The sequence below is a fragment of the Peromyscus eremicus genome, chromosome 1, assembly GCF_949786415.1.
Source record: "Peromyscus eremicus chromosome 1, PerEre_H2_v1, whole genome shotgun sequence".
NCBI classification, from domain to species: Eukaryota; Metazoa; Chordata; class Mammalia; order Rodentia; family Cricetidae; genus Peromyscus; species Peromyscus eremicus.
Window position 1 is genome coordinate 148874264 of NC_081416.1, and position 18463 is coordinate 148892726.

General features: G+C 47.6%; 1 protein-coding gene across 1 annotated transcript in view; it reads left to right on the forward strand.

The window, feature by feature from the left end:
• The window catches only part of Nav2 (neuron navigator 2), a 371946-nt gene that overhangs the window by 168812 nt on the left and 184671 nt on the right, over positions 1-18463 (forward strand). The window contains exon 6 of the mRNA XM_059274283.1: positions 6992-7158. Within this exon, the coding sequence (XP_059130266.1) occupies positions 6992-7158 (167 nt within the window). The remainder of the gene's footprint in view (positions 1-6991; positions 7159-18463) is intronic.

An 18463-nucleotide genomic window follows, 5' to 3' on the forward strand; every position in this document is an offset into this window, starting at 1 on the left:
AGGCACCTTCCTCTTGCGTGCCTAACGTGTCTTCTCTCCTCACTCATCTGTTCCACCTTTTCCTTCCTACCCTGCAGTGCCTCATCCAAGGACTCATCTCAAAGCAAAATCATCCGCTTCGCTCTGGGTCAGAAAAAGATCTCTAGGTTAGCAGTCCTCTGTGTCTTACAAAGCATGGTTTAAACCCAGCCCTCTCTTCCTGTCTCCTCCTCGCTGGCTGAGTTCCCTTTTGATTCCCATCCTTGCTCTGTGTCTCCAGTTACCCAAACCCAAACATGCTTTGGCTAATGATTCAGCTTGGGGAGTTCCAAAAGTGGTCTTAGATGGGAGTGTGTTTATGTGTGTGAGAGAGGCTTGTATGTATGTAAGTGACTGGCTCCAACTGGATGTTTCTCGCTGTATTGATTTCACCTCAGTACCAGAGTCCCGTTCACAGGCGGAGGTGACTTTCCAGGTAGTTATATAGCAATGTTACATGAATGCATTTGCTCCCTGCTGCATCCTGGCGCTAATCCGTATCTCCTTTCTGTGTGCTGTGCTTTGGCTGTGGTCATTGGTGCTCAATTACTAATTGGGGGGTAGTTTCCTGTGAACTAAGATCTGAAGTGTGACTTCACAACAGAAGGCTGTCATGTCCTGTCTTTGTTTCTGGATTCTCCTGCCCACCATGGGGAAGTTGCCTCAATTTCTTGGAAAACAGAAACAAACAAACTAAAACCAACCAACTAGTCTGCAGGCATCCTGTCCTGAACCCTGTGATGCATGCATGCTTGGATGGAGGAAAACCAGGTATACTGTAACATCTACAGGCTTACTTAATCCGTCCAGCCTCTGAAAGGTAATGAGGTAGGTCATGTTAATAGCCCCATTTTACAGTCCTGGAAACTGAAACTTCGCAAGTGTGATCATTTGCTCCCAGGCCACACAGAAGACGGAAGAGAGCCCAGGTTGTCTGTCCCCACCCCCCCAGAGTAAACCCGTAGGCCATGCCACTCTCTTCCTCTTCATTCTGCTGTGGTGAGGTTGTTGACACTTCTCTGTCAAACCTTCCTGCTTCAGCCGCTGCCTCAGCCTTGCCCTTCACACTGCCCCTGTGACCCCTGAGGGAAGCCGCACTGGGGTTGAATCTGCCCTGTGATGACCGGTGCTGTGTTTATTTCCCAAGGACCTGTCTCCTGAAGGAGAAAGAAAGCTGGCCCTTCATTTCATCCAGGTCCACATCTGTGACCAGCTGCCCGCTGTCTCCTCTGCTAGGTTCTAGGAAACTTTTATAATCAGTTTCTTTTTCTGAGAATCTTGTGTGGGGCGAGACTCAACCTGGGAGCAGCTGGACCGGCGAGGGAGAAACTGCATGGGACCATGCTTCGGTGCACAGCATGCGCAGATGCATGCTACCCGGAAGAGATGGCTTCCCCTGATGAAGAAGAGGAGGCTGCAGCAGGAGATGCCCTTGTTCCAGCAGGCTGATCGTGCTGAATCTGAACGTCATGGGAACGTATATTCATGTGAGAGGAAAGGGCAGCCTGGAGGAACTGTGACTGTTCCTAGGAAGCCAAGCGCTCTGCCCCCAGAGATAAGAGGGGACAGGAGCTGGCTGGGAAGCTGTGTGATTAGAAGCACATGCCTGTCCCACAGTGGCCCAGATGCTGGAAGGAGGCAGTGGAGAGAGAGGGAGAGCTGAAGACAAGGGGGCAGCTACCCAGGTCCGAACCTGTACTGCGAACAGAGCTCCCAGCTTCACGCTCAGCCCAGGCCTGGCTTCCCTTAGAGTCGTCACATCCCATGTTAAGAGTGTTTTGAGTGCATTTGTCTCTGCTGAGGCCGTGCTCCTGGACTCCCCTTTCCAAGATCCCACCCCTGAGCCTCATTATCAAGACTGAGGCTAATTAAGCACCATTGAGGACAGCAGTAAACTCTGGTTGACAGAAGAGACACCCCCACCCTTCTCTCCTCCCCAGAACTCTGGAGACAGGTCCCTTGTTGAAAGTGTAAACGCTGTTGGGATTCCTGCCAGAACCAGGTATCTTGATGGGCAACAGAGATGTTTAGAAGCATGAGAAGCCTCACCCTTGAATGTGGGCCTCATGCATTCCTGTGCCGTCGCTCCCTGGCGTCTCTGGTAGAGTCACAGGCGTTTACCATGTTCTGCCTAATAGAGGCAGGAAAGCCCAGTGACACAAAGGTATAGTCACCACTTAGCATTACCTGGGGAAACGATTTCACCTCTAGGAGCGTGTTGTGTTCTGAGGATTTTATGAAAGGCTTTTACAGTTTTGGGATATCATTGGTGTGCAGTGAGTTGCAGATACATCGATGATGTTGGTCTTCTGGGTTGAGCAAGGTAAGGCAGCCAGGCCAAGTGGATCCCTGCATGGCCGTCTTGGAGAATGGAATCAAATTAGCGGGATAGTCAGTTCTCTGCCGAGCTGCTGAAAAGCAGATGCTGTGGAAATGAGAGATTTAGCATTTAATCATCTTGTCTGGCAGGAAAGCATCTCCTATCGTGGGCTCCTCACCCCCAGCATGTGCACACAAGCTGCCATATTTCCTGGGAGGGGCACCCCTCTGCTTCTAGCCTTTGAAGTGGTTTGGGAGAGAAGAACTGCCCTCTTCCCATCAGCACGTACAGCACGTGGAGAGGAGGCACGGGGACTCGGTTGTAGGTTCCAGGCCAGGAATAAGTTCAGTCCCCTGCTTGGTTCCACACACTCTGGAGAAATTGACCGCCGCTCTCACAGCAGCAGACCTATGTCCCACCTGCTCACAGCACTTCCCATGTGTGTCTGGGAAAACCCACCAGTACCTTCTATGAATGTGAAGCGGGATAAGAAATGACCATCAGAACTGAAGTTCTACTTATAGAGCCGCCGGCAACTCTTGACGCCGTGGTGAATGGCACCGGCCGATCTGCCCGCCTGCCTCCCGCTGCCTTGCATCAGTGAGGCTGTGTGGTGGGCAGCATCTGCCATCCCACCCGCAGCTGTTCCTACTGGTCAGACCCAGCTCTTCAGCAAGGCAGGACTCTGATGTGACTGACAGCACATGCTTCCAGGCTGGGCTTGATCCAAGTTCCCCTGATACACAAGGATGTTAACAGTCATGAACTGCAGAATGCTTAGCCAGAGGCTACAAGCCTGCATGAGGCCATGGGTCTGTGTCACTGGTAAACTAGACATAGTCTTATTTTTAGCTCCAGTTCTGCCCTCGGCCTCCTTTAATTAGTGCTTCAACCCTGAGGGATAAGACAGAGCTCAAGCTTCCTAGTGTGACCCACAAGATCTTCCCTCCTCTGGTCACTTCCCCTGGCTGGTTCCCTCTACTCGGTCCCTCAAGAACCAGCACATTCCAGCTCGGTCCTCCACCCTCTTTCAGTGTGCTTTGTTTTTTGAGATAGGGCCTTGCTTTGTAGCCCAGGCTGATGTGGAGTCAGTGTATCTGCCTCAGCCTGACCGGTGCGGGCCTCCAGGTGGGAGCCACTGTGGTTAGCTCTACTTTGGTGGCAGTCTGAGGCACTGTGTGGAGGCAGATGTTCAACCACTGAGCCTGCCCCTTAGACCTTTCAGATCTCACTGAGGTGGCTGACCTTGAGCGTACTCTATTCCTGTCTCAGCCTCCTGAGTATCTAGAATTACAGGCGTGAGCCACCATGCCCAGCTTCCCCTCTGTACTTACTGCAAGTTCTTACCACGTGTGGCATGCTTTCCCCTCTGAGCCTCTACTCACATTCCCCCTTCCACATGCCAAAGCAGGGTCTCACTCTGGCGTCTCCCTTTTGGTCTCCCTCTGACTTTGAAAGTTATCGCTTCCTTTCTATGAATTGCCTCTGCACTTTGCATCCACACACATGTCACCTGGGTGCCAGCTGGGGGCAGCTGGCTCCTTTAGATCCAGAGAAGGCTATGCAGACTAGTCCTGCCTCCTGCCGCCAGTAGAGTGGCCTCCCGTGATCACCCAGCTACCTTGGGACATCATGATTGCTTTTGATTTTGAAATCCTGAACATGAAATCTCTTGCTAAAATTTATTCTGAACTAATTCAGTTGCAGATCAGCACACTATCCCAAGAGGTGCCTTGGTTTCCTTGTGGCTGAGTTCTTATTTCTCATACCACATTCATTCATCGTCTTTGTACATGATGTGGTGTCTTAGTGTTACTATGGTTGTAGATGAAACACCATGACCAAAAGCAAGTTGGGGAGGAAAGGGTCTATTTGGCTTACACTTCCACATCACTGTTTGTCATTGAAGGAAGTCAGGACAGGAACTCACACAGGGCAGGAACCTGGAAGCAGGAGTGATGCAAAGACCATGGAGGGGTGCTGCTTACTGGCTTATTTATCATGGCTTGCTCAGCCTGCTTTCTTATAGAACCCAGGACCACCAGCCCAGAGGTGGCCCCAACACAAATGGTCTGGGCCCTCCCATATCCTTAATTAGTAATATCACTTAATTAAGAAAATGCCCAACCTCATAGAGTTACTTTCCCTGTTGAGGTTCCCATCTCCCAAATGACTTTAGCTTGTGTCAAGTTGACATAAAACTAACCAGCAGGGGTGGATTTTGCTAAAATCTTCAGATGGGTGAAAGAGGTTTTAGATGATAAAATCTTGAGATGAATGAACTTCGGAGCAGTCATCTCCAACATCAGAGGAACAATGAGCCATGGCCACCATGAGGAATCCAGGACTTTTTCACTACAGATTGAGGCACAAAGAACCCAGACGTCTCCCAAGTGCAAGTTCTCCATCACAGACAAAATAGTTTCTGTTCTGGAATGTTCTTGAATGAGAAAAAGACCCCTACTTGACAAAGCCTGTATTGCATCTTTGCAAATGTTGATCTCAGATACTGATTTTTGTATTCCTCGCTTCTCAGCCTTTAAGCCCATCTACTTCCTGCCTTGTCTGATTCTTTTTTAGTGTACGCAATAGTGTGTTCCCTTTATGAGGATGTCCTTACGCATCTGTGCGAAGCAGAGAGGATGGGAGGGGAACTCAGTGGCACCTAGTAATTACAGCAGAAGAGGTATCAAGTCCCATTTCCAATGTACAGCTATCCATTGAGTAGTTATTCCAAAGTTAGAGATGAGGAATATGAATATCAGATGTGAGGCTGGCTCTGAGTCCTGTGGGTGGGAATGCCTACTTTCTGTACATATACCACACTGCCTCCCAGAAAATCAGAAGGACTCAGGATTATGGCCGACCTATCCTGTGCTTGGATGGCTTGCTTCTGTGCTGTCTAAAAATCTCCTGTCGTCTTGGGTGAGCACAGTGGAGACTCTCTAGCAACTCTGAAAGGATTTATCTTTTCCTCCTCGATGCTTTGTGCTTCCCTGCTCTTCATAACCCCCTACTGAAGCCTGCACCGTGGAATACCTCTGCTGTGACATTATTTTGGAACAAGTCCATAATCCTCCTCCAGGCATCCCTATATGTCGGGATAAAGACTTCTGCAGGCCATGGCTGCTTAAATCAGTTCCAGCCAAGAGCCCTTGTTTGTACCTGTTCTACCAGTGGATGTAGGGCTGTGTCACCTAACATGGAGGATTTGCAGGACACTGTGTCGGAAGCAAGTCCAAGTCACACTAAGGTTCCATTCCTGGATCTCCTTGACTAGCTGTGCTGACACATTCGGCCTTGACCCCAGATGCTGGAACTGCTGGGGATTTGTACCAGTTCTGTCTTTGTGGGAGTGAATTTCTCCAAGCCAGAGGTGGCAAATTCACTGAGGACAGTAGGAAGCAGTGCCTTAAGACCCACTGGCTGGCTAGGGGAACAGCAACCCCCTCCACTTCTCCTAGCTTCTAGTGCGGGGACCCGGCCAGCTTTTTAACTGGATCAATTTTACAGTCCTCTCACACCAGCTCATGTTCTCCTGTGCTCTGCAACCATCTTTCTTGCTGAGCCAACAAGAAAAAGTTTAAAGCGCTTGCTGCTTACATCTTAAATGCTTCCAGACTCCAGGCTTCTTTGGTGCTCGCCGAATCGCACGGAAAAAGAAGGCTGAAAGCTTTATGGGTTGAAAAGTCAGGCTTATCATTGGGTCTAACACTGGTCAACCGAGGCTCCAGTTGCTTTTAAACATGGCTCAGTGGGTTTTAACTGAAAGATACAACTAAATATGTCAGCATGTATTCATCTTTCAACTTTAATTATTGGAAACAGCCTGCTTAGTCAGTCCCTGGACCAAACTTCCGGCTTGGGGAGTCTTCCCCCTTACCTCTCTAGGGAATGCTCCTTGACATCTTTAGACACACTACAAAGAAATCTGGCAGCTTTACTTTCAGAACCACCCAAAACGAGGTTTTATTTAAGGGGAAAGTGTGCGTTTGTCTTTAGACTAACTGAATCCTGCTGTTTTCACAGACAGAATTATGACGTTGTGTGTTGACTGTAGAGAGAAGCCCAGCTTCAGCCTCACAGGGATGCCACAGGGGCAGGTTGTCAGGTGTGGAAGGAGAGCGTAGCCAGCCAAGCACTGACAGCCAGGGCTCAGGTTTGCACTGCAGATGCGTTGGGTTGGAGTGTTAGCGTTTACTTTCTTTCCGCTGTAAACTGAATCCTTGCCTTAACGCCCATACCTCTGGATTATGGCAAACGCTATTCCCAACACAGCGCACATGGGTTAAGCTGTTATGTTCCGTGCCGGATAGAGTCAGGGATGTTGTGGGTCACTCATATTGAGAAGTAAGAACACCTATCTCAGAGGATAAAGAAGATGAGTTTTATATTTTTCATCAGCAAACTTACTCTTAGTGGATCTTCCTTCAAATTTCCTCTTTACTCAGAGGAATTGTGTTCCCATTTTGCCATTGGACTTCTCCGGTGTCATTTTGTTTGCTATATCCCACCTTTGACTAGCAATGTCCACGGGCCCAGTGTCTGAGTTTGTTGTTGTTGTTGTTCATCTCCTGCATGGTTGCAGTTCTTCCTGGGACACTATTGCATACCTAAGACTGACTGCATTACTCTCTGGCCTTTGCATTTTAGACTTCCAGGTCCTACCACAAGGGTGGCCGCTGCAGGCAGCGAGGCCAAAGCACGGGGAGGGTCAGCCGCTGCCAACAACCGACGCAGCCAGAGCTTTAACAACTATGACAAATCCAAACCTATCACCTCTCCACCCCCACCGCCACCAGCAAGTAACCATGAAAAAGGTGAGTCTTTTTCTCTTGAATTCCTCCTTTGTTTTTCTTTCTAGTAGACCCGTCTGATTCCTTTGGGTGAGTTTGAGTGGAGCCAAAGGCAAGCTTGCAAAGAAGATGAAGAGCTGTGGTTTAAACATACATGTTTAGCAAGAAGGTTGTTATCAGTTGCATTAATACGGTGGGGAAACTATTGTTATATTCACAGCCAGCCAGAGTAAGTTATTTGTTTGGCTATGGCCCATAAGACACTTGGCTACAGATCAGAAACAAGATACCATTTGCAATTTGAGATTAAATTTTCATAGAGTATATGCTGTGCAGTAGAAGGGTTTTGGAGAAATGCAAGTTTCTTGAGGCATGCTTTGGGAGCCATCAGAAATGATGCGAAGAGCATTAGGAATTATGGGCATTTTCACTTTTGGAAAATGAGTCAGGAATGTGGGTCAGCTAAAGTGAAGCATTTGGCTTACACGTGAGAAGCAGACAGCCTTGCTTCTGGGTTGTGATGATGTAATGGTATGCGACCATCTATGCTACTGAGCTTTCAGGGTGGAGAAAAACCAGGTGAGTGGCCCCATGGAAGACCTCCATAGCAGGTAGTAAAACACACCTTTGTATAAGCCTACAAGACGTTCGAGAAACTGAGGCAGATTAGATGAGTCTTCAATGGAAGACAAGCCCTGCCTACCTACCCACCAAGTGGAGAGGGTAGACCACGAAGCCAGGGCTCTCAGAAGCATTTCCTGTGATAGCGTGGAAATGTCTGGAGCTTACCCTGGACCATGGCACTCCATCCTCCTGAGACACAAGCATGCTGCCCCTCCGTCCCTGAAGTGGCTTGGGAGCCCAGGCAGCCCTCATGTTGCGTGGGAACTCAGTCCCGTCCTATCTACTCCCCAAGCCAGGAACACTTGGGTCAAGGAGCCCCATTACTTTTTGAGAGTTTACTAATGGCTACGGTTTTCCCCCCGTCAGAATAGGGGAGATATTTTTCTTTTTATGGGGCTTACAGATTTCTTAACCATTGCTAAGGTCTTACCCAGGATGTATGGAGCAGTCACATCTATACGATCCTGCCCCTGGTTTCTGCCTCACACAAAATCAAGGGCTTTCGTTTAGCCTGTGTGGTTTTTTGCTCTGTCTGTCTCACTTTTATGGTACTGGGGATCCAACCCAGAGCCTTGTCATGCTAGGCAAATGTTGTATCACTGAGCTGCGTGCCCCCACTTCTCCTGTTCTTTACTTCACCATGCCAGCGTGGTAAAATGGTACTTGGAGGGGCTGGGGAGATGGATCAACAGTTAGGAGCGCACACTGCTTTTGTAGAGGAACCAAGTTCAATTCCCAGCATCCATGTTGGTCAGCACACAACCAACTGTAACTCCAGCTCCAGGGGATCTCGTGTTCTCTTATGGCCTCTGGGCTCTTGTAATCACATGCACATACCCACATACAGACATACATACACATAAATCAAACAATATAAAAATTAAAAAATCCACAAATTTGTGCTTGGAATACAAAAATCGCATCTGTTTGCAAAATAGTACGAGAGCACATATTTTTAAAGTTCTCTTTTATATTTCTTAACAAGCACCAATATAAACCAAACTGTACATACCCTTCCAGAACTTTCACAGTATGGCCATATAAATTCCACACACACACACACACACACACACACACACACACACACACACACACACAGAAATGTTTTGGGTTTTACCTCAATAAGAAAAAGCTATTTTCTTTTCAGTTCCTCCTGTGTCACAGCTCATTTATTCCCTCTTTTTAAAGGATGTAACTAACATGTACAAAAAAAGGTTGGCTACTTGCCACAGTCACAGAGGCAGGGAGGGGCGAGGTCGCTGGGCGGCATGAATTTTGAAATAAGACAAATTGTTTTAAGGTGCTGAGCTAATAAAGCCATTGGATAAATCTGGCCTTCTTCATTGCCATTATCGTGACTGTCAGTGGCTTGGCATAGTAAAAACTCCTTTGGGTTTCTCCTCGACCTATGAGGTCCTTCATCACCGAAGCACCGTGAAGGATGAGAGATGCTCGCCTGCCCTTGCCTTTGGGCCTTGTGGACATGAGGACCATTGCGCTTCCCTCTGGGTCTCCTCTGGTTTTTGTCAGCTGCATCACCCCCTTGCCCTGTCCTCCTTGCCAAGAGATGGAGTCAGACGATCTTTAGCATTTTGTCATGTCTGAGTTGCCCTGGGTCCGTTGATCAAGACTGTCTGTAAGCATGTCGCTTTGTGGTCGGTGACAGCTTTGAGTCAGTGATTAGAAGAAGACAGAACTGTAGAATAATCCCCCATGTCCTGCTGTGCACCTGGATTCTGACATGACATCACAAGCCGAGTGGGTGGAATGACTCCAGTAATCAGAAGATGGTAGCACCTCTTTCATTTGTTTGTGACCATGAATGGAGACTAGGATGGGACTGGCCTCGGGCTGGTTGTGGGAACTAAGGGGCTAAAATGCTGCTTTCCAGAGGTACATAGAGAGGAGTAGTGCCCATGTGTGTCCTAACAGAGAGGTGCTTGGAGTCGTGAGGGCAAAGATGATGTAACCAAGTCCGCTCTGGGGCGAGTCAAAAGTGGTACTGCATTGCCTTCCCCTAGTGCTGGGATGGGAGCATTGGGAAGGAATGAGTTGCTCTGAAAAACTTTTCCTCGTATTGGTTGGGGTATTGATCTAAGAACAGATCTTGTAGATTCACTTTTACATTAAACTCAAGTTCTGTAGTGGACCTGTCTGAAGTTGCCACAGTGATGGGTAGGCCTCGTTGGTCATTCTGAAACTGTGACCCTTGCATCTGGAAGCAGCTGTAGGATTACTGTGGTCTTTGGGCTGCCTTCCATCATGGGGGTGTCTTAGAAGACCAGCATCAGGTATGGACCAGGGGTCTGCTGTTGCATTTGTTGTCTGGGAACGGAACTCTATGTGCCTAGGTTAGGCTGTCAGGCTGGATTAAGCTACCACACTCAAAGTCCTCATGGGGCCCTGGAAGAGGAAAAGGCCTAGCCAGTTAAGAAGCCACACTCCTGCCTGAGGCCAGACTGGAGAAAAGGTTCTGGCCTTCAGCTAAAGACAAAGCCAAGTACTTTGAAGACCTATGACTAAACTTGAATTCATGGCCTGGCCACTTCCCAGAAGTGTGACTCAGAATATGCTGCCTCTAGGTAGCCATCGCCAGGGCATCTACTCCAGCTCACCTTTAAAGACCATCTCAAGCCACACTGCTGCCACTGTGCTCAGAAGGCTGCAGACAGCCATTGCAGGAGCTAGCAAGCTCACCTGGGTGCTTCTCCGCAGGGCTGGGCTCTGCAGCAGCATGCACCGCATTCCCAGTCATCCGGGTGCAAGCCCTGCCCAGGACTCCAAGAGGACAAGCTCACAAGTCACTGTGTCAAAGCCACTGGAGCTGTATCTCTTGAAATAGCTCAGTATGTGTTACTTCTGAGGCTCCTGCAGTACGAACCCCAATTAGCAGCCACAGTTCTCAGAGAAGCCCAAAGTGGTGACGTCCTCAAGAGGTACTCATACTTTAGTTATAGTTCTTCCTGGTCCAAATGTGGTTGTATAGTCAGAGGTCATTTCCACCATGAACAGTATCACTTAGCAACACAGTGGCTTTCCATCTTTACCAAGTTTCCATGGGGAACAGCCAGAAGGTCACCCCAGGTCCTGTTCATGTGCAGAAGCACAATGGGTTTCTTTGATCCTCTCCCACCAGCAAGTCCCCCCACTTCTCAGAGAGTTAGATTGATGGTCAGTGAGGAGGCACCAGCGGACCCTGGTCCTCAGGGAGTTACACACACAGCATTCCTGCATGGATGTTCCTGTTTTCCCCCTAGCCCAACCCAAACTCTGTGCCCCAGTCACCTCTCTGTTCATTGTAGATATTTCAGGGAAGGGTCCATCTGCCATCTTCGCATAGCTGGAGCTGGTCAACATTGTGAGTGTCACTTTCCTGGCACCAGAGACCCAGAGCACTCCCTGTTAATAGTACCCTTTGTCATGTCTGAGTTGCACTGGGTCCATTGATCAAGACTGTCGGTAAACATGTAGCCATCCAGTGGTGGCTATGGCGCTAACAGGAGATTTCTTCACTATGACTTGACTTCACACCATAGCTTCCTTTGGTTTCAAATTATGGACAGGGTCTAATTGAGTAGATGAAAAGTCCCCATATATATATTTGGAGGCTCACCACTCCCAAACAGTGTCCACACTGATGTAGTCCATGCAAAGTGTCCACATGAGCCCAGTGAGTACACATGGGTGGCTGTCACAGTGACCGTGTCCATGATCTAGGGTAGCCTTGGTAAATTCAAAACTCTAGATTACTGTTACCCTTTTATGATCTGTGTGTGTGTGTGTGTGTGTACAAGTGCGTGCACACAGGTGCACACATGTGCACACAACATAGCATGCATCTGGAGGTCAGAGGACAACCTCAAGTGTGGGTCCTTCCCCCTCCCCCCTTGTTTGAGATAGGATCTGTTGTTCCTCACTAGCTGGCCTACAAGCTTCCAGCGACTCTTCAGTCTCTACCTATCTTCTCACTGTGGGAACGCTGGCATTGTGGACACATGCTACTGCATCTGGCTTTACCTGGGTTTGGGTCACCTAAGCTCAGGTCCTCATGCTCGCACAGTGAACACTTTTACCCACTGAGGCACCTCCTCAGCCCAACTGTTATTTTATTTATTTATTTATTCATTCATTCATTCATTCATTCATTCATTTTGGTTTAGGAGCCCCAGAACAGTGTGTAAATACCAGAGTGAGGGAGAAAGAGTAAATAATGAGACTGAATGCAGAGACAATGTCAGTGATAGGCAGCTGTGGCCTGTGGCACACATGTAGCCACACACAGTGGCCAAAGTACAGTCTTTGTCACTACTCAGATTTGTCATTTTTCAAATGGCTCTTTTGTTATTATAGCAAATAGCCTGAGTTGTAAGAATACGGAATCTTCCCATAGGACCAAATTATTCAGTATGCATTTTCAGTGTGATTTACTCCCTATGAATCATTCTTGGAAGTAGAGCTCACTCAACACTGATTTGTTTTATACTTTTTGTGTGTGACAGTTATTCTGAGTTTTTGGTGACTAAATTTTTAAAAACAGGTGGGGACTGGAGAGATGGTTCAGTGGTTAAGAGCACTACTGCTCTTTTAGAGGATCCAAGTTCGGTTCCCAGCACCCACATCAGGCAGTTCACAACTGCCTGTAACTCCAGCTCCAGGGGATCCAGCACATTCTGGACTTTACACAAACCCATACTCACATGTGCATGTGCCCACACAGACACCCATATACACTTAATTAAAATAATAAAAACTGTTTAAAAGAAAGAAATGGGCTTCATTGTGACATTTTTCATATATATTCATCAGCGCGCTAATTCTTTTAAAAAATCTATTTTTATTTTGTGTGTATGCATTTTCTGCCTGCATATATGCTCATACACTACATGTATGCAATACCCAAGGAGGCCAGGAGAGGGAGGTGGATCCCCTAGGACTGGAATTACAGATGGCTGTAAGCCACTGAGTGGACATGGGGAATAGAACTTGGGTCCTCTGGAAGAGCAGTTAGTTCTCTTAACTGCTGAGCTACTGCCCCAGCTCCATGTACTAATTTTTATTCAACCCTCCCACTGCGGTTCCCTGTACCATGTTTCCACTTTTTGGTCCCCTCCCCCACTTTACCCATCACACTACATCCCATTACCCTCTCTTCTTCCCCTCCCTCCCCTTCCTAGTCTCCTGTCTTACACACACACACACACACACACACACACACACACACACACACACCCCTAGATTCTGTGTGAGTCAAGAGAGCCTGTTTCTCAAGGTGTGATCATGGATTATCAGTCTATCAGCCTTCAAGGTGACTATACAAGCACGGAGCCTGGACTTTATAAACTTCGCCCTTCTGATACAGGTTTCCAAGTTTATATTTGACGTTCCTATAATCCCCAAGACTGTGAAGGTGGAAAACCCCTATTCTTAGTTATACATCACAAGAAGTGCCAGTTTCGAATTGCCCTGTAACTCTTAGCATGTATTTGATGACTTATTGTTATAGGGGAGGAGCTAGGTAGTGAGACTTCCATCCCCCACACCAACTCAAGCCTGGCATGCAGCAGGAGCTCAAAAATGGAGACCCATAAAAATTTCATATCCATTTGTCATAACTATATTTAAATATATTCTCAGAGCAGCACTTTAGATAGCTAGACTTACTGATTGCCAGGGTCTTCAAAGCTTGCTTTGGTTTTGTGGTTTTTATCTTACAAGTCTTCAGGTTGTTGTTATATTTTATTTTAAAATGTTTTCATTTGTTCCAGTTGATCTCATAGAAACTAAGGGGGTGAGTTTTGATCCATTTCTTGCCCTGGATCTACAAAGGGGTGTAGGTATGTTAGCAGAAGGCAGACAGGGCCAGGAGGTGCTCTGAGCGTGACTGCTTGCCCACGTCAGTTCTCTGTGCTCCTCTTGGCTCTTGAAGAGCTTGGAGTCTCTTCCTGCCAATGAGAGCGGACCCAGGGGAGAACTATGACAGCCTCACATCCCAGTTTTTGTCTTTAATGTCTAGGATTAAACAAAAGCCGAACATCAAGGGGAATGAAATCGTGTCTGGTGTGTTCTCTCTGGCTGTCTTTGAGGGCCATTTTCCCTATCTTCTGTATAACTCAGGAAAACCTTGGGGAGAGAGCGCAGAAAAGCCCTTGGGTGTGTGGCACTATGAATGCCCATGCTGGACCCAACCCTTTCCCACAGCGACAGGAAGGCTAGATAGCCAGGTTTGCCTTTCTGGCAATATGAATGTACTTCGACACCAGCATGCAAGCTTATGATCTTGCTGGATACCCTCACTCTAAAAGACAATGATCCTGGCTTTGGGAAGCAGGAAGAATGAGTCTGGAGAAATGAAGAGAGACCGAGTCATATAAGAAGACAAAATACCTATTTGGTTAGTCTGCGTTGGGGATGCAAGATGAGTGCCTGCTGTGTGTCCAGTCCGCAGTTGATAAATCCAATGCTTCCCCCCTCCCATTTGACAGGCAGAGAGTTTCACATGTACATGAATCCAACTTAATTTAAAGCTTCATCAGAAGGGAAGTGCATTTAGGCCTCTGGGTGCTCTCTTAGTCAGGTTTACCGCAGTTTGATCTGCAACGCTAGGTTTATTCCATTTATTTAAATGTTCCTTAACATTTTTCTCCTAAGTTATGTATTTGACAGTATTCGTCTAAAGAATACATTTAAAGGTAAATTCATTTTGGAGTAAGTGAAACGAACCTTTCCATGGGCATGCAAGGCCTGTCTTCACAATGCAAGGTGCAAGAGCGAGGAGCGGCCACTGAGCTGTGACCCTCTGGGTCTGCCATAGCCGGCACTTCATGATGAGCGTCTCATGAAGGCACTTGAACCCTTCTCTGCTGAAGATGGACTTCCTGGGCGTGAAGCCAACCTATCAGACAAGATGCCATTTCCCAGCTGCAGTTCGACCCACCACTGTGCTTCCTTAGACCGTGAACGTGTAGCTGGTGTGGGAGGGATCCAGCCTTTCTAGATGCTGTAGATGAGGGATCACAGCAGGGAGACCCGTCTCGGAAGCAGTGGTCTCAGTAGCCTCGTCGGTGGGAAGCCTGTCTGTGAACGTCATGGCTGTGTGAGTGCTGTGCTGTAGAACGGTCTGCACTGAGGACATGTACCTGGGGTCCCAGGGCTCCCGATGGATTCTTCAGCAGTGGCTATGCGTGCTTTTGTAGTCTGGAGAGCCTTTGAGCTTTGTGGGTGATAACGTAGGCTCCAGCATCAGAGCGGCAACCCCCAATTCTCCTAAGATGAAGCAGGTCCCTCTGTGTTCTGAGCCCCGTTACCTTTGCTTTGATGGGAGAATCATAGCATTTACCTAGAATGAAAACTGCCTTGCAAGGTCTGCAGCTTGTAGTAACTCAGCTTGGGCAGAGGGAAAAAACAAAAACAAACCCCACAAACCGTCCTGACTACTGAGTAGCCCAAGACGCTGGGCCTCTGCTGCCCTCTGCTGCCCGAGTCTTGTGATGACAGCTCATCTCTACCTAGTGTTCTTTTTACTTTAACTTTTAAAAAAATCATTTTACTGTCTTGCATGTGTATTTTTCTGTATGTATGTCTGTGTACCCCTTCTATTCCTTGGTACTTGCAGAGACCAGAACAGGGTATCAGATCCCCTGGAACTGAATTACAGGAGGTTGTGAGCTGCCTTGTGGGTGCCAACAGTCAAGCCTGGGTTCTCTGGAAGGGCAGCCAATGCTCTTAACCACTGAGCTAAGGCACCCTATTAGAAGATGAAGATTTGCGCGTGGTCTGCATGTTCCCATTCAGGCGTGGCTTCCATCCTTCCCTCCTCCACTTGAGACAGTGACTGTGGACCTAAGAATGTCTAAGTTCTTAGTCTAAGTGTTCAATAAAGTCCTAGTGGCCTGGAGGAGTGGCAAGGAACTGACAGAGGGCCTGAGCTAGTCCCCCTCCCCTTCCCCCTCCCCTTGAGGCTGTCACTCATTCGCCTTAGGTGGGCAGGCAGCTGCTGGATTCAAGGATCCAGTTTAACCCTAAAGAAAGGGATCTTTGCAGGCACTCGTGGATTTTTTTCTCTAAGAAAGTTATGCCAGACTTATTTGTTTTTAATGGGTGACTAATTCCAAATGAGGCAAAGCAGTGCTTGGTGAACACATGCGCTCACCCCACCCTTCATGTCCTGGGATGTATCCAGTCATTTGTCCAAGGTCTCCTCTGTATTAAGCATCGACCTAGTCACTGATATTCAATAGTGAAGAAAGGGACTCTGGGCCCTGCCCTCATGGGACTCTTGGTCTCATGGAAGAGACAGATTAAAAAATAAATAAATTAATAGCGTGATAATTACTCCTCTGCAAAAACTTAGGTGCCACAAACAAATGAGTGTTTCTGCACTGAGTGCCCTCATCAGGGTAAGACCCACAGAGTTTTCAGGGTCCTGTCACTTTGTTTACTCATTTTTCTTGCACAGTGGTTAGGAGTTAAGGATGTTTTAGGACATGGGCTAATTGAAAAATCAAACAAACAATACCCAGTCCCCTGCTGAAATGAAGATCTGTGCCATAGGCTAGCATTTTCTTCTCTCTAACCATAGGAAATAAAACTAAAAAGTTACAGTGATAGCTGGTAATGCATCTCAGTGGTATTGTGCTCCCCTAGCATCCACAAGACCCTGATTTTGTCCTTGGCGCGCGCACACACACACACACACACACACACACACACACACACACACAAAGTAAAAGAAAAAAGTTACAGGGAAACAAATTTTGGCTCCATATTAAAAAATAAAGGACTTTGATATCTGTCTTCTCCCAGTTGGATGAATCTTTGGGGGGGGGGTTCTTTGCTGCCCCACCCCCACCCCCACCGTGTTCAGGCAGGCTAGATCAGCCCTGTTCTGGATGCTGTATGTTAGGTTTCAGCAGACAGCCTTGATGATGTTGGTAAACCTATGACTTGGTTTTCTCAGGTAAAGGGTGGAGCCTGTGACTGATGCAGATTCTGGAAATGCTTCTGTCATTTGAATAATGTTACAGGTATAGCCCATAGTTTATAACCTTCCCTTAAAAGCCATCTCCTGCAAAGATATCCATGTACCCCCCAAACACACTTGATCCTCAATGGTGCTACTTACGCTCTAGAACTTGTTTCTGGTCCCTCAAAAATAAAAGACAGAAGGAGAATGTGCAGATATTGCCCTGGTGACATTCGTTCTGACTTTGCAGCTCTAATTGTGTACTTGGGGTGATTTCTCTCATATGTTCAGATAGGTTGTGAACTGGTTGAGTTCCTGCTCTGCAGCCATCCTTGTGGCCTCAGAGAGGATCATTGCCCCAGAGAAGAAATCATGACTACTTGGTGAGATGATACACGTGGTGACTTGAACCTTTTAACATGTGGATTTATTTTTCTGCCCTTTTCTAATTCTAGATAGAAACTGGGTTCAGTTTCACATACTTCCTGTAGGGGGCATCATTCATCTAGCAAAACCCAGCTTGCAGAGAGCAGGTCATGTCAGGCCTTATAGGGGAGAAACCAGTCTCTGCTTTGAAGAATTCTGAGCACTGAAGATGCCATTATTTTGTCTTGTCAGTCATGTGTTAGGCAGGCTGGCATCAGACACCATTTCTCTTAGGAGCCAGGATAACTGTATCATGTTAAGTCCATCTGATTCAGCATCAAAACCAGAAATGGGCCGCGGGGGTCAAGGTGACTTGTCCACACAAGATGTGTACACCAGGACAAAGATTCTCACCCATGTCATGCCTTGTGACGCCTTTGATCCCTTAGTCAAATCCAAGACATTTCATCTCAATCCCTCCAAGAGAAGTGTGTTTCCGTCCTGTAAACCATCTTCACAGCCTAGGTAATAGGCAGTTCCAGAGGGACCTGTGGGTGCCAGGTTTCCTCTAGGCTGCTCAGCCTTGAGTTTGGTGAAACGCATGTGACTTTCCCTATCATCCCAACCCTGAAAAGTAATATTTTCAGATAACAGCTATGAGCTATTTTCTACCAGCTTGCAGGATGACCAGATATTTCTACTGAGGTGTCCCAGGCTTGTGAGTATATCTGGTGTCATGGGGAATGGCCATGGTTATCTCTGCATGGTCCTTCTTCTTCCAGCAACTTCTCGGCTGTTTTTATGGTGTTTAGATGAGTTCTGGGATAAAAGGTTGAGGTGTGTAAGGCCCATTGAGACTTAACCTCTGAAAGGGGCATCATGTCTTGGGTTCTTGTGCAGGCCTTCCCACATTTATGAGGGTGGGAAATAGCTTCGGAGTCATACTGGGGAGGGCGTGTGACACAGAATGAGGCTGGAGGCTCTTCCTAGTCCATCTAACACAACAAATAAGTCTGGCACAGTAAGAAGGCATTGCACTTGTCAAGATGGTAATGCGAATATTCTCAGCTCCTAATGTGGGATTTCCTACAACTCTGGGGGTTGGGGGCATGCAGAACAGAGGAACCGAAACATCCTCAGTTACGCTAGGCCATAGGCTTCTGAGTGACAGAGGCAAGCAAACTAGTGAGAAGAGACAGTGGCTTGTGCTGGAAGTGGCATTCTGCAGTTAGGTGTGGCTCTGCTTCAGCCTGTTCTTCAGCGGTGGCCCTTCATCTCACTGTTCCCCACGTCCCTGCTTTCTCTTGCACACCATCTGGCAGGTGTTAGCTGAATGTCCAACTTGGTTTCAGGACGCCTAGGGATTGGTCCCCACAT